At 38.9% G+C, this 17,208-nt stretch overlaps 1 protein-coding gene across 2 annotated transcripts in view; it reads left to right on the top strand.

Moving 5' to 3' along the window:
• The window catches only part of LOC132133670 (G1/S-specific cyclin-D2-like), a 136,164-nt gene extending 119,651 nt beyond the window's left edge, over positions 1–16,513 (top strand). The window contains exons 1-5 of one of the 2 annotated variants that reach the window (XM_059546572.1): positions 2,661–3,140; positions 4,507–4,722; positions 7,081–7,240; positions 12,330–12,478; positions 16,138–16,513. In XM_059546572.1, the coding sequence (XP_059402555.1) occupies positions 2,946–3,140; positions 4,507–4,722; positions 7,081–7,240; positions 12,330–12,478; positions 16,138–16,314 (897 nt within the window). In that variant the 5' untranslated portion in view covers positions 2,661–2,945 and the 3' untranslated portion in view covers positions 16,315–16,513. Of the gene's footprint in view, positions 1–2,660; positions 3,141–4,506; positions 4,723–7,080; positions 7,241–12,329; positions 12,479–16,137 lie in introns of those variants that run through there. The other variant, XM_059546573.1, reaches the window with a different exon arrangement.
• Positions 16,514–17,208: the final 695 nt, after the last annotated feature.

The following is a 17,208-nucleotide window of genomic DNA, read 5'->3' as shown; positions in this document are numbered from 1 at the left end:
GTATTGGGATGATTGTTTCATATAACTGTGATGCTCTGTCCATGTGTATAAATGAATTATATGTTTATATTTATGATGAGGGATAAATAAGATTATAATTACACCTTGAATTTATGAGGACTATAACTCTCATTGTTTTCGAGTTTGCTTTGTCTTACTGTGAAGACCACACAGAAAGACTTAATTATGGAAATCAAAACCTTAAGCTCTTTGAGTTTCCATGGAAGAAAACATAAAGGGTAATGTGTGAAAAACTTAAATGTAAAATCAGCTGTGATATGTAGAGGGTCTGGCTAACTTTCTTTGGGTGTGTCTTCACGGATATCGCGTTAATTGCAGGCATCCGGGAAATAGCTCGAGCTGCTAACCCAGTAAGAGCGCTTGTGTGACGTCATTATTCCGCGAAAAAACAGTATGGTCAGGTTAGAATATAGAGGTGTGAGCCACAAACAGACATTTGAATCAGAACCTTTTTATATTTATTTGAGAGCGGATATGTGATGTCCTGGTGTGTCTTTTTTTGACCTGCCATATATCATATAGGCTAAGCAAATTGCTTAAGATTGTTTGCTTACTGTGAAAGATAGGCTATATCCAGACGAAGTTATACTGAATTTAAAGATGCTCATATTAATGTTGACTGCGTAGAAAAAAATACATATAAAAATGTTTGGCTTCTTGAATGTCTTAAAATTAGCTCAAAGGAAATTATAATCAGATGAGAGTTTGACGTCACTGAATAAATGGAAATTCAAAACATTGCTGACATAGAGTGATGTTTAAATTTTTTTATAGATGTGTATTCTATGTTATAAAAAAATCTTATAAAACAATGTGACGTTTGTTTAAACAGACACGTTAAAAGACGTTATAATAATAAATATTTGGGCAATTTATTAGTTATTGTTTTATTTAAAAAGAGCATTTGAATGATAACCACCCACAAGAGTTTCAATGCGCCAGAAAAGGAAAGCTTTATATCGTTAAAATGACAAAGGCTGCATCATTGATGTTATTATGACTCGTATAGTGCCCATTGTTATGCCCATTAAGGCGGCATTTAGATGTATGAAACTCACTCATGATGCCCTGCATTGCCGTAGTTTCACGTGTCGGCTGCGTGTGGGAAACACTGCAGTTTACATAACGCGCATTTTTTTATAAGGAAATGAAATTACTAAATGTTTCAGCGATTGAGTTATTGGAATTGCTTATTTATCCCTAAATTTCATGCTGTCGCTAAAAGAAATCATCTTTGCACGCTCTGTTAATTTAGATTCATAAGGGTTAAGTACTAGGCTATATCATAAGTAATTATATAGACTAATGAGCAGACTAACTTTGAAAATCTTATGTCTTTAACCATTTCTTTTTTTTTTTTTTTTGCTTTTTTTTCCCTTTTAGCATAAATTATGATCATTTTATAATCTCTATCATTTTTATATTACAGGATACGGATATTAAAATGTAGGCTATTTGAGTTTCTCAAAGCATCACTCTGAGGGTCGCAGATATTGCTTTCGCTCTGCTATATTTGTATAAATTTATTTATGACATCTGCATGCAGCACACTCTAAAAAGTAGCAAAGTTTATCAGGTGATCGGCAAAATAGATTAGGTTCTTGAGAGGTAGATCTTTAGAAGGTGAACTTGCGCTGACAAAGTCTGCCCAGTAACAATCCGAAAGCCTCAGGCGCGCGCAGAAGAACTATTGGCTATTCAAAACGAATAGGAGAGGGGAGGAAACAGTCTACAGAGAGAGAGAGAGAGAGAAAAAATGTTTTAAAGAGACATTTCCTATCACATTTAAAAGTGTTGAAACGAAGCAACTGTTGCAAAGTAGCTGCGGTCTGTTCAGTTCTTCAGAATCACTGTAACAGGCTGGAGAACCTCGAGATGCAGCTTGATCAATAACTCACGTTCTCTAGAAAGTCTTTGAAGACATATTATTTAATTCTGATTTCCTTATTATACGAAATGTTAAACTGCTTTGTTTTGACTTTCTGAATGAGTTTGTGAGTGATGCATTTCACCTAAATAGCAGATCACACATTTGGAACGCCCACATCTCTTTTTGAGGCTTGGCTTTTTGATGCTAAATAGATACGATATATGCTTTATATAAACTGGGGCAGGTCGAGAATAACTATCATTCAGCTTCTATCTCTGACGAGGGAGCGTTGCTTCATGCTTTCTCTGCATTTCCTAGAAAGCTCGTTGACCACAGGCGTTACAGCTTCATGTAACTGCTGCTCTGTTTCGACTTTGTGATGTCGAGGTGGCGTTTTAGTGTACTTACAGCAAAAAAGAACGGGGTTTGACCATTTGTTGGTTTAATTTAAACAAATGTTAGCCTGGCACACCTACTTATGATCAAGGATATGCATATTATTTGATATGAAATAATATAATTAAAAAGCAAAAAAAAAACTTTTTTACACTTTGAGGTATCAAACAGGCTATAAACTGAATGTTGCGTTAGGTGCAGTGTCTTTATGTTTGTGTTTACCCAACGTCTTTAAAATAGGCTAGATAAGCATAATGGGTGGGTTGGCTAAGGATGAACAGTCTTGCATGATCCATAAATATATCAGCCAATAGCTACAGTAATTCTTCTCCATCTTGTTCGGGCTATTGATAACCAGAGCAAGAGGGGTGGAAACGGAGAGGAAGAACTTGTAGGTTCCGTCTGGCCAATAATAAGAACTGCTTTGTAAAGCTTGCGTCACAGCCTTACATGCAGAGCTCAAATGTTGCAGCGAGAGGAGCAGAGCAGAGCAGAGAACGAGACGGGGAAGTTTGCAAAAGGAGCAGGACTAACCGGGACAGCCCTGTACACTGTTTTTGTGTGCCCGAGAAGTCCTTTCTGCTCTTTTTGACATTTCGCAACCATTATATTTGACTGTTTGTAGGCATATTTGAGATCGAAAAGGACTGTAACAATCATGGAACTGCTTTGTCTCGAGATGGACACCATTATAAGAGCCCGTCCTGACCCGAATCTTCTATATGATGACAGGGTACTACAGAGCTTGTTGACCATCGAAGAGAGGTTTCTTCCCCAGTGTTCATATTTTAAATGCGTTCAGAAAGATATTCAGCCTTTTATGCGGAGGATGGTGGCAACTTGGATGTTAGAGGTTTGTTCATGCTCATTTCCGTGCTTAGCCTACATCGTGTCTTCCAAACGTCTAGCAAAGTGTTTTCTACTTTCTCTATTCTGTCATGTAGGCTAAGCATTGTAGAATGCAAGTAAAGTAGCTTCTTAAATATTTCCGAAGTGGCAGATCCGATTTTGTCGGACTATTTATTTTATTGCAGTCATAAGCGCTGATTTTGGATCACGTTCACGATTAGATTTGCAGGGGAATGGACGATATCGACATATGTCAGTAATCATAAGCGCATATTTCTTAAAGCTCTCGGTTCCGTTAACACAGAGGACAGTATCGTGCTTAATGTTATTTATTTATTTTTTGGATAAATAATTCCATGCACACGTATGCACTTCAATGCTCGCCGCTGTGCTACTCTCACCATCGCCATGTTGTTTTTTTCTTTCACAACTTTATCGCAACAAAATGATCATAACAACTCTTTCCATGTGCATGCCTTAATAAATGAGCGTTTAAGGTATATATTAATGGTTAAAGATATTGGGAATTACTTTTCTATATTTTTGTATAATTTTTTGAAATCTATTGGTTGCGGAAGGGGCGAGGGCCCGCACTACTTCTTAACCCATGCTGATCGAAGTCTGTAGCCTTGGAATTAAGTTCGGTTTTTGTCAGAATCTTATATATTTTTAATCTTTGAATGTTGAAAAAGTTAGGGGAGGACCTTAGCTTTATTTTCATGTTTTAAATTGTCAGGTGAATCAAGCAGGAGAATTTATAAAAATTTTTGAAAAAAATAATTCGGTCCGATGGTGACGCACTCATCTAAGACCGCATGCTACTTCGTTCAGAAAATCATGTTTTAATCATATAAAACATCGATTTGATAACTTGTCAATTGTCGGGAATGATGTGAAAGGGATTGGTGAATATTTAGACGTGTGAAAATTAGACCTAGACAATTTATTTATATTTTTAAATATTTTATGAAAATATGACGAATTAAAAAAACAGATCCCGTACTGTGTGTTGCATGGGTGTTTTTTGGCTCGGGTGATTGTGACTTGAATTTCATTTCTTACTGAATGAACCATAGGAATGTGAGTCTATTGATAAAGATGTTAGAGTCCTCTTTTCATCCATTAAATTTATACATTTATAACAACGACAAAACAGACATTGTACTTTTTTTTAAATCAATCTCTAATGTTACTGTGAAGATTTACAACCTGTAATCTATGCAACTGATGGACAATACTACGTAATTCGTTTTCTCGTCGTAATTATTTGATAAATATATATAAAATTGTGAGTTATATAAATAAGACTAATTTTGTTGAGCCACGTGCATCTTTTCTTCCGAACTTATGTGATGCCCTGCCCTTTCCAGGTCTGCGAGGAACAGAAATGCGAGGAAGAAGTTTTTCCACTGGCTATGAACTACTTGGACCGATTTTTAGCGGTGGTACCAACAAGAAAATGTAACTTGCAGTTGCTTGGCGCAGTGTGCATGTTTCTTGCGTCTAAATTGAAAGAGACGCGTCCATTAACTGCAGAGAAGCTGTGCATCTACACTGATAACTCAATAAGACCGCAGGAACTGCTGGTAAGCACCGAATAAACTCTCTGCATACTGAAACTTACTAACTTATCTGTAGTGACTGCTGGAAAATTATTAACGTACCTTTTTCAAAATGTTCTCAAATATATATTGCTAAGTGTTTTATTTGTTTACATTACAGCACATACTACTGGTGTTATGGGTAGCCTACACTAAATATTTTAAACGCAATTTTTATACTTTAATTTGTGATGGAAATTTTCAAATTGTGTATGTTTACAAATCAGCGACATAAGAATTAAAAACAGTCTAAAGAAAAGACTTGGTTCTGTTTGACAAAAAATTCTGCCGACTTATGGATGTTCTCCACAAACATTCAAAAGGTATTAGAGTGCGTTTCCATGCATGACAGGGCTATTACGCCATCTAGTGGCAACTATGCAACTCACAGCTACTGGATGGATAAGGTCTTGTTCCACCTGTATACAGTATGCTGTCTAATGATTACTTGTTATTATCTAATTGGCTAATAATCTTTCAAATATATATATATATATATGCATAGGTTAACTATATGAGTAAATTATTATTTTAGAGGAAGTACTGAAGTCAAGGGCAAATACAGTACAGTGTAGCATAAACACTTTTGACGGTTACGCCTGCATTTGTTTTTTTCCTCAGCCCGTGACACTACTGGCTCATCATTGTCTTTCTGGCGGAAATGGGCAGTTCTTTAGTAACTCATACCAAACATAAAAATTATTTTACTTATGAGTCCAGTGGGCAACTTCATGTTTGTTTTTTTGTTTTCGTTTGGTCAGTCTGGCCTAGTGTTATTTCTTTGTTGTTGGAGCTTCTGCTTGTCTGCAAAGTCCAACAGATGCAGGAAACTGAAGATCAGCTGTCACAGTCACAGCTCATTTTTGTCCTCGTTAGCTGGCAAGAAGTTCTTGTAAATGAAACCGCAGTGACAGTCTGTAGGTATGACTGGAGGGCTCAAAGGAGGAAGTGGGTTCCTGCATCAAGGCAGTGTTGCAAGAGTGTCACAGTGAGTTTTAGGGCCGGTCTCAGTGCACTTGTGTGCTGACACTGGACTGCTGAGTTGATAATTCACAGAAGAAGAAAATATTGTCTTTACGTTACTTAAAACTGGTCTTTGTGGTCATTTATAGCCTCATAAAAGTTCAACAGTCTGCTTAGAATATGACCAAGGATTGAGTTGGACATTACAAGTTCAGTCTTTTGCTGACATCTCATTATAAAGTGTTGAGCCAAAACTGTCTCTTCAGCTAATTATTTAGTTAATTAAAAATTGTAATTTTTAGTATAAATGTGTTCCTTTAAGAACAAAGCAACACACACCAAACTGGTCATGCACAATACTTTTTACTGCCCAAACTTTATAGATCATTTGGAAAGAAAGGCTCATTTTCACATTAGCATGTAATTGGTTTTCTTTTGGAGAACTCCGCTGCTCGTCGTTTACATTCCATCATACCCATCTTGGTGTACCAGGAGTCAATGGTTATTTTTTTGAGTGAATGTGGTTCTTACATGTCATCAGGTTTCATGTTCACATCAGGCACCTCCCCTGTGAAGAGAACAGAGAAGAACGTGTAGCTGTTTGTTCTTTTATGTGAGTCACCAGTGAAATCCAGCAAAGTGAGGAAGTGGAGAAATCATTCATCAGCGGATGGCTGCCATTGTATTCTTTCACACTTAGAAAGCTGTTGCGGGTGTATATGTTCAACTTAATCCTTTGTCGTTGCTTAAGAGCAGTTGTAAAGGCCTATACTGTACGTCTCAGAAGGTAATGGAAACCATATTGGGACATCTCATGACTAAAATGCATGTGGTTCACTTGTGAAGAAAACAACCTCCATCTGAGTGAGCGCTCAGTCATAAGGACAGTCCCATCGAATGCAAGTTTTCCCCAATTAGTCACTTGCTCCCATTACTCACCCCACTTCAAACAGGAAGGAGGGGGGGTGGTTATTGAAAGGATACTGTCTTCTTGTTGACTGAAGCCAAATAACTTAGCATCTACGTTTACATTTTTCACTGTAGTTAGATGAAAATCAAGATCATGTTATGTATCAAGAGTGCCCCCAAAAGAGGAAATAGTGTCATCAGCAGTTTTGGGACAGACACATTCATGGTTATTATTGAGCCTTGTTTACTCAAGTGTTCCTGCATTCAGCCTCCTAGCTTTTAGGGTTCAAGCCATGTCCTGGAGGTCACAGAGCTTAACTGATGAGAGATTTTGTGCTGTCAAAACTTGCTAAAATTTAAAATTTGTCACTCCAGTTAAATGATTATCAAGATCTGAATACCTGAAGTACTGCTAACTGATTCAGATCACTAAAAAAATTATTTAGGTTGATGATTTTGCTTCTTTTACAGGCATGGGAGCTGGTTGTCCTGGGCAAATTGAAGTGGAATCTGGCTGCTGTCACTCCCAATGACTTTATTGAGCACATTATGAGGAAACTTCCGCTACCTGAGGATAAGATAGACCTGATCCGTAAACATGTGCAGACTTTCATCGCCCTCTGTGCAACAGGTGGTGTATCCAATGTAGATGATTGATGTTAATAAATATATAAATGACCGCTTTTTTGTGTAGTGCGACACAGAACCTACTGTATGAATATTCTCTCAACATGTATTTGTTATATTTAATTTAGTAAAGTAGCCAGTGTTTTTCACAGTCTAGAAATTAGGTTTATAATTAGCAACTGTTTTCATGATTAGTCCGTAAAATGAATGAAAAAAGAAAGAAAGATAGTGTTTGCAAACTTGTGTATTTGTCTTCCATTCATGTTTTTAAGCATGAGTGATAAAAGATCCACTGCCGAGGTAATTTGGTGTTGATGTCTTGCAGCATCATTTCAATAAGTGATGTGTTGCAAAACCCTACTTCTGTGGTTTTAGTATCTATGGCAACTTTATTCAGGTTCTCCTTGCAGGCAAATTATCAGATGCCATCTCATTACATTCATGAGAAACTATACGGACTGAAATAGTGTATAACATTATAACATTCCTGCTCTTAGAGGTGAACCACCTTTAGGAGATCAAACATGGAGATGAGAGGAGGGTGAGAAAACGTGAGGAGTGTATTGTTCTAGCTGAGCCAAATAGTGAAGCATGTCATGTTTTCATATCTTATCCCCTCTTCTCACGCCTCCCAGATGCTCCAGGGCATGACGACTTTCCCATAATCAGTAGCCTTTGTAGGGCTGGTTCTCCCAGCCAAGCCTGCACCCAACATCACCGTAGGCAGTAATGGGATCCAGTGCACCACCCTTGTTCCCTCAGGCTTTTCTTTTCCTCCCTGGGGTTCCTCAGCTCCCCAGGAACCTCAGGAGTGACTCTGCCTTTGGAAAGTGTGATATGAGGGATTAGTTAGAGGAGCTAGCAGGTCTTTAAATATGGAGCTTTTGATTCTCCTGTTGGCTTGTGCAATAGATATAGAATTCTTGTGAAACTGCTCTGGCATAAACAGAATCCATGAAAACTGGTTTGAATCATTGGTTAAGAATCTCTTGACAGGTTGAGCATTGATGATAACTAGGATAATATGAATAATTTAGCTGGTTTAACTTGGTTTCTAGATGCTGAAAATTTCAGAAGCTATTGAAACATACCTCTGTTGTTATATACACAGACTAGTTACTAGTTTAACAACAGGGATTCAAGGGGCATCCGAAATATTTTAATTGCTGGGCAGATGCCTTGACTGCTGTTTTTCTTTCCTCTGTACAGTTTAGAGAATTCAGCGTCCCCTTCATTTCTAATACAAGCATAAATCAAGGCCCCTGTATCTGAATGAGAAAGGAAGAGAAGAGTGTGGAAAGACAACAGCTAATTTTAAATTTTTCTGTCGCTTTTGATAAAACAGTTCTCTTCAGAGCACTCGGCAAGATTTGGTTAGTCAGAGTGGACCAGTTCACTATTAATTAATAACATGGAGGGGCCTTTCAGAGATATGCAAATGACTGGAAGGCTCGGCTATAGACTACAAGAAAGGGGACAAAAGGAACAACCCTCCATTTCATATGAAGAGGCATGTAAGGGTCAATGCAGAAAGAGCACCCGATAAAATGTTTTTCAGAGATCAGTCTGCCAAAGGCCTGCACAGGAACAAGCTCATTAAAAGCAATTATACCCCATTCTTACTATTAAACACCCAGCACCCCCTACTTCTCTGACGTAGATTGTCTGTAGATGTATATGAACAAACTTGAGAAACACCATGATATTAGATAATCTTGCCAATCTTCAGATGTTTACTTATCAGAGAAATCCCTTAGGAAAAATAGATAACTAGAAACTGGTAGAGAGTTCAGCAGGGCTGAAAATTAAATATCAATTCATGTCATTTCTCATCAAGAAACTCGGTTTCCTCCCGCACCGGCCTGACTGCTGTTGCTCAAGACTCTGCACTGGAGCAAGACTGAAACAAGTTATTACAGGATTTTAACAGTCAAAAAGGGTTCCTGTTTTTAATTGATATGTTTGACTATGGTTTGACAGGGAAGACCAACAGGGTGCTTTTGATACCATTTTCAAAAAAATGGCAATCGATGGTTGATATAATACAATTTAATGTAGTAATGTTATACAGACATCCAATTATTTAAAGCCTACGACACGACTTAACTAGTTATTAAAAATCATTTTAAATTCTATGTTGTAGGTTTAACAGATAGTATAAAAATAGCTAATTAGCATTTATTTGAATATTTGTGTTACAGTTTTACTCTTGTTTTTCTGTTAATTCATTGAATTTAGGATCTTAATTCACATGCTTTACCTGACTTGTTAAACTGTGATGCCAAATTCATGTTTATGTTTGGTCTTTGTCAGTCAGGTCAAACATTGCTGCTTGAAACAAGACTTTCTGTTAATGCAAACCAGTGAATCTGCATGGAAGTCTCCCCCCCACCAAATCATCTGCCACTTTGGCTGTTCCTCAACTTTCCGGACGCTTAATTAATTTAAGTTAAATGCATATACAGAACATTGCACCCACCAAGGAGCTTGCTGTGTTGGCACGAGTCTTGGGATGCAGTGTGGCGAGGGCAGGAGAATGGTCCATTGAAGGGGGTGAGAGGCTGGTATACTAGGCCAGCCAGCCGCCGTTTACTAGGAGCCTTCCATCACAGGCGTCCCCACTCAGCTACATACAGTGTTTATCCTCTGCATGAATATCAATGAAGGTGCATAGAATACAGCCATTCTTCCCTTAGCACTCTCACAAACCAGAGCCTCCAGCTCTGCCGCTAGCACGCGCATACTCTTGTTCCCCTGACAAACTTGTCTTGTCTAGAGTGTGAAAAATCAGATTGCAACCCACTCAGCGCACACAAACTGTGTGTGGGCACCCAATTTTCACTGTATGTTTTTTCTCCCTGCTGCAGAAGACCCAAAGAGTTGCAATGCAGTTTGTTTTGCTTCTGCTTGACCAGAACTATTTTTCTGTGGCCCGGAATCAACTGCAAAGGAAAGAGTGTATAATAAGTAAATTTTTTTGTCAACACTGAGCTACACCGAGCTTGAATGTTAATAAGGCAATGAAGGCATGCTCGTCAGTTATCAAAAGCCCTACGGCTTTGATATTTTTTTAAAAAAGAAAAGGGAAGAAAAATCACCCTTAGTGCCATCACACACAGTTTGCTTTGCAACTGAATATGGCAATATGGTAATGCAAAGACTGCCAGGGAGTGTGGAACCATGAGCCCAGAGATGGCCCTGCATCAGAGGAATGGCATGGGGGGAATGAGGTGGGTAGCAGGGTCTTTTCCGCTGCCAAAACCTTACGAAGGTCTGGACACCCTCCCCCAACACCCATCTTTTGTGTTGGCTGTCGGGTTGAATTTGAATCCACAGAGAGGGCTTGATGTTGCATCTCTTAATTGGATGAGATGAGGTGATGATTTCAGACAATGAGGCCACACTCTCTTGCTCACTAGACCCAGGTCCATCAGTTTCCACACTCAATTAATATACTAAAAGATAGCAGCAACCCTGATACAAAGCTAGAGCTGTTGTAACAACAAAGCTAAAGAATGTGTGCCATTCAGCCTTAGGGGTATGTGTCTAGAAAAAAAGTGTTGAAAAACAGAAGAGGGGGAGGCGCAGAAAAAGAAAAAAAGACAGAAATCAATGAGGTAGGGGGCAGACCCCCTAAGCTGTTTCTTTTTGGGCTTCAGGCCCGTTCACAAGCTGTCTTATTTGCATTATGAATGACAGTGAGAAAGCTAACAAGATTATTGGTCTTTGAGATGTACGCCTGTGACCACACGTGGAAAAAGGACCTACAGCAGTGAGCACTGGCAGGGGGACTGTGGCTCTTTATTCCATCCTTTCCAAAGGCTATAGGGCTTTTTTTTTCTGGGAGCACACGATTGACTTAGGAGCTGGAAGAAAAGGGGCCGATCTGCAAAGGGTGACTGGAGGAGAGGGGTGGGGGGTGGGTGTGCTTATCAGATTCTTTTCAAGCCAAGTGAACGTTCATTATCCTGGGCTGCAGTCATTAGCTAAGGACTGTGCACAGATCTAATGGAAAGGGCTTTATTTATTAGTATTTCTGATTTCTTATTGTTGTATCCATTTCATAATATTTGATATAACTATTCAAAATACTGTAGAAAAGTCTGATAAAGTATATTTTTATGAACCCGGAGTAGGGCTGGGACAACGCGTCGAGGTCATCGATGACGTCGACGCAAAAAATACGTCGACGCAAAATATGCGCATCGATTCGTCGACCTGTTTTTATTTCTCTAAAAAACGTTTACCTTATGTGCGCTGAATATACGCGATGGCCGGATCAACATTCTGTCCAACGTTATATAACCAATCCAGGGGTTTTTCTGCATTGATCTTTTTTTTTGGCGGCTGTCAAAGCCTTATTTGATCGGTGAGTGACAGTGACAGAGCGCGTACGAGAGAGAGCCCCGGCTGCGCGCGCACTCACAGTCTTCAAACAACACAAGCGCTTCTTGCTCTCTCCCTCCCTTGTGCATATTAATCAAAATCATTAGACACGATAGAAAAAGGGTGGAATGCCAAAGTTTCACGTGGAGCATTCGGAGATTTTTTTTTCTCCATGACAGGCTGCTGGCTCCCACTGTTAATTTTTTTTTTTTGTAAAAGCACTCTCTGTATTGGCTTAAAGCCCTCAAGTTTACATTTACCTTCTGTATTCTTTCAATTGCTCTAAACAAGTTTTTTGGGTGAACTTTTTTATTGAATGCTAGACTATGTGTTCAGTAAGCTTGTTTCGGTAAGCTATGTGTTTTCAAGGTTTCAAGGTTTTATTGAATGCTATCTCTATACAAGTGCAAAGTAATGCATTCTTAGTCAGTCTTTTATTTTGTAATTTTAAGAGCAATAAACATATATTGCAATGTTAAGGAATTGATGTTTTTTTCATTCAGATATGTAAATCAACATGTATAAATTGTTAGTAGTCAATCAATGGGGAGATAATCAAAATCAAATCGGTCTGAAAAAATTAATCGTTAGATTAATCGATGCATCGAAAAAAAATAATCGCTAGATTAATCGTTTAAAAAATAATCGTTTATCCCAGCCCTAACCCGGAGCGATACATCTTAATGCCTGGTTTGCTCTTTCCTCAGATTTCACTTTCGCCATGTACCCTCCATCCATGATTGCAACGGGCAGCGTGGCAGCGGCTATCTGTGGCCTGCAGCTTAACAGCACTAACTGTTCACTGTGGGGAGAAAATTTAACAGAATTACTCGCCAAGATCACAAACACAGAAGTTGTGAGTATTGGTGTTTTGACAATTTATTTTACTAATGAAACTTGTAATAAATTATTATGATACAAGGTATTTCCCTGCTGGCAAATATGATACACAGGTCACCTCACAGTGTGATAGGATGGGACAGCAACACTATTGGTAATCTGTGTAATCGAGTGTTGCTGTGTGTCTGCAGGACTGTAAGAGCAGGCTGTGCATTTCCTTTATTTACTCAGTGGGCTTGAGTCCAGCTCCAATTCAATTTCGCATTCAGCCACTGAATTACTGGAAGTGAAATGGGATTGACCCTGACTGCAAGGAAAGAATCTGCAGGGCTAGGGGAATGTGTCAGGGATACTATGGCTTGCATACAAACTCATACATACTGTCACACAAGGGACCACCTTATGATCATTTACTTTAGTTTAGGTCCTTTAGTTTCTGTTTGGTGGAAAAATAAAAGCAAAAAAGAACAGGAAATTAGGATTAGGAGTATAACCCAGGAAACACATTTAATTCCTGCCCTGACCTGAAGAGGTCGAGCCTCCCCAAGAGAACCTAGAGTGCACTGCTGCTGGTAGAATGCCTGCTCCCCAACATGTGGTGTGTGAAGTTGTGCACCATAGCAGAGGAAAAACAAATAGTCCTCCACAGAAGTAAAGGTGCTCAGTGTCTGAGGAGTGTGAGGTCCAGGGCAGAAGGAATGAACTGCCTGGTCCATGAACAACTCATCACATTGCTGGATGCCAACAAGCTATACTTTTTGAAAACATGCAGGTATGATGTCCACAAGCTAGGGATAGTTCACACAGCATGTCATCCTTTACTCACCCTTATGCTGATTCAAACTTGTATGACTTTCTTTCTACCGTGAAACATAAAAGGAGAAATTTTGAGAAAAGTATTAGTGTTTTTCGTCCATACCATGGAAGTCAGTGGTAATCAAAATTGCTTGGTTACCATCATTCTTTAAAATATCTTATATTGTGCTCCAAACAAACTGCAGTTCCAAAACCAAAAATTCAGTGTGAACAATTCAGTGGGAGCAGGGGGCTCTGGTGCAATCGAACATGGTTCAGACCAAGGAACTGAATAAATGAAGAGTAAAAGCACCCTTGGATTAAATTGGTCACTGAATTTGTTTGGGACAAATAATTTGCTTTACCAATCAGGATTGTGTTTGCATTATTGTACTGAGAAAATCTTAGAGGTTCTATCTAAATGGAATTGGTTGACCATTTGGTAAATCAGAGAGATATCTATATCAGGAGTAAAGTAGAAAAACCTATGGCTTCAGTAAACATGACTTTGTCTACTTAACTTTACCTAGTTTATAAGGACTTTACAGATTGAGGCAGAGGTTGGGAGGTGAGCGGTCAGACAGTATGAAGGAAAGTCAAACTAATGCCAACGATACTGCCAGCCTTACCACCAGGAACCTTGCTAACATTTGTGGTGTCCACTGCGTGTAGTTTCCAGTAGACATATGATAGGGGCAGTTAGCATCTTCCAGTTGCCTTTGGAATATGTGCGTAGCCTAAGACACACCTGGTGAAGCATACTGTGTGTAGCAGTAAGGTACACATATGTATGCCAAACCAGGAAGGCTGAAAAATTGGCTTGAAGTTTCCACAAATACTCTAAGGTCCCTCTAAGAAAGAAGCAAAAGGCAATAAACATTCACCTGGCACCGGGGTTTTACAGTAAGGTTAGTTACTGTAGCTCAAGTAAATAAAGTAAATGATGCTCATTGGGTTGTTGTTAAGTTTTTTTTTAAACGAGGCCTTGAATGATTTGTTTATCTTGAGGCATGAATTTGTGTGCTTGTGCAGCTTTAGAATACTTATAGATTTACAAGGTAAAACTCTGCATATGGAGAAACTATTCAGGAAGAGAAAATGCACAGTGAAAACTCGTTGAGATATCGTAGTTTCTAAAAGTAGGTGAAATGTTAGAAACTTGGGGTCTGACATGCTGAGAATGCTTCTTTGCCTAAAGTCATAATGTCATGAGGACTCTGTTATTTGCAACCAAAATGTTATTTGGAACTGAAAAGTTGCAAATTATTTAGAGAAGAACTTCAAGGCTTTTTGGTACACAGGATCATGTGGTAGGCCCCCTGGCCTCTTGCATTAGGCCTCTGGGACATCTTAATCCCTTTCATTTCTCAATGCTGTGATGGCCGTGCTCTGAACCCGGCAATCCTTGCTTTCACTTCCCAATAAAAAAAATCACATTTTCTGTGGCTACTTTAAGTCTCTCCTTTAGGCTTAATTTGTCCAAGATGGCACACACTGAATGACATTACACTCAGCTGGTTCTCCAGTAGAGCTGCATTTTCCTTTTGGTTTGATCCATTTTCATTAACTTGTTTGACTAACACACATAGCCATGTTCTGGTGGGATAGAGTGTGTTCTTGATCAGGGCAGGGTTGGATTAGGCAGGGTCCACCTACTCTATCTTGAAGCACACCATTGCAACCCTTCTCTGGATCTAATAATTGAGAAGCCTTCTAGAGCAAGTCCTGGTTTTACCAGTAGTCACACACTGAAGCTATTAGAGTTGCCTGAATTAAGCCTTTGGGGCTTGGCATGAGCTTGGTTGTGCAGCTATAAAGAGCAGCACAAAGGGAAATGTCTTTTAAGAAGTCAGGCATGGCATTCTTGTGGTAAGACACATGCAGTTTCTTTACATGTTTTATGCTTTTGTTTATTTTTTTTTAGAAGGAATACATTTTTCATGACTAATAATGGCTCATCGTTGTGGGAAACAGGAGAAATCTAGAAGGATGGTGCCCATTGTCATCCATGATAACACACCAAAGAAAACATCCGCCGAGTGCCACTAGGCTCATCCTCAAAAAAAAAAAAAAAAAGAGATTAAATGCTTCTTGTCACTCACTCCAAACACCAGAGATGTTTATCTTGTGTGATACACTACTTCTACAGGCATGAAACACATGGCCCAGGAGCCATGCATAACATAAGTTTAGACTTTGGCCCATCAGCTTTCAATTAGCAGTAAATGTCAAAGGAATGCAGCCTCTCCACAAGCAACACATTCTCCATGGGCCCTACCCATTGGTGTTTCTCAAACTTCCCACAGACCCCAGTTGTGCCTCAGACAGGACAGAGAGCTTTGATCACCCTGCATCCATTTACTTTCACTAGAGGGCACTATTGCTCATTTTGGTGACAGTGTGAAAGCCATTTTAAATATGGCATGTGCTCTTTGGGGCCACCCACAGGATTGCATTGGGTATTTCTCATATTTTATCTATTAAAAAAAAAAGAAATTCAGGAAGAACACTCTGGTGGGCTCAAGTGAGATCCCCTTGGGTCATTACATGCTGTGGTGAAAATTAAAGGATATGAAAATCGTAAACGAAACACTGCCTTGTTTTATCCACGGGACATGGATGTAATTAACACAGCGAACTGTGCTACACCTGTTATTTTTGTTTTCAAAAATGCACTTTGTTCACAGTGCATGTTTGATTAATAGAAAGTGTATATATATATATGTGTGTGTGTGTGTGTGTGTGTGTTTATAATTATTATTATATATAATTTTGTGGTTTGACTGTAAAACTATTGATGAAGTGATTCTGGATAAGTACAGACATTGCAGCTATGTAAGTGGCCTGTTTGTATAACGCCTTGTGTCTGATGCATTGCAGGATGTGTTAAAGGAATGCCAGGAGCAGATTGAGAGAGTGTTGATGAATAACCTGAGGGAGGGCCGCCGGCAACAGCAGAAACAGCAGCAGCAGGAACAGGGTGGCCCGCGCAGTAAAGCACTTGATGACCAAGACCAGTCCAGCACCCCAACTGATGTACGAGACATCAACTTGTGAGCTTGCTGCAGGAATGTTGTGATCAGTCTACAAGAGAAAAAAAAACAAAACCAACAAAAAACTAAAACTAAAAAAACAACAACCACCCCAACAAAAAGTGCTTGCTAGTCTTTGTAGAGTTTTATCTTCATTTTCCAGTAAAAATTGCTCCTGTAAAAAAAAAAAAAAAAAAAAAAAGCTATTTTAGATACAAACAAAATAGATATTTTTAAAATGATTTGATACTGATGCAAAAAGCTTTTCGGTTCCTCAGACTCTTTGAAGGGAAGCATGTAGTATTTTGCAAACTTTTTTGATTGTGTAAAAATAATAAGATATTTAATGCAAAAGTGATAGTGTAAAGGGCTTTTCAAAATAGAAAGTCTACTGTATCAGACTGGCTTGAAAGGGTACAAAAAGTGGGGCTCTGTTTTTTCTTGTTTTGTTGTGAATTTTTTTTTTGGGGGGGGGGGGCATTTTGGAATGCCTGAACTTGAACACACAATGAGGTGCCATGACTATGAATGGATGCACCCATTCACTTGGCTGTGTACTTAGTGCATTAGGACCAGAAAGAGGGATTAAAAAAGGAGTGGTGAGACACAAGTCTTATGTTAACAACGCAGGGCTCTTTTGCAAGGGCAACAGGGGCTTATATCACGAGACTATTAATATCATTTTATTATGATTATTATTATTATTATTCCTGTTAATCTAGCAAGTTATTGTCTCTCGATGCTAAAGTTACAGACACTTCAAATAAGCTTTTGTCAAGCTGCTTGTCTGCTTGATGTATGTTGGCTCATGTGCAAGCGTGTACAAGTTACTCTATATCAAGCACTCTTGTGTGAGTCATGTGGGCTTTGTTAAATCTTCTATCTGCAAGTGTTTGGTCATAGAGACTGGTTCAGTGAT

This window comes from Carassius carassius, chromosome 50, assembly GCF_963082965.1.
Source record: "Carassius carassius chromosome 50, fCarCar2.1, whole genome shotgun sequence".
Taxonomy (NCBI): Eukaryota; Metazoa; Chordata; class Actinopteri; order Cypriniformes; family Cyprinidae; genus Carassius; species Carassius carassius.
Note: the sequence above shows the minus strand (reverse complement) of the source record. Positions and strands in the feature narration are given on the sequence as shown.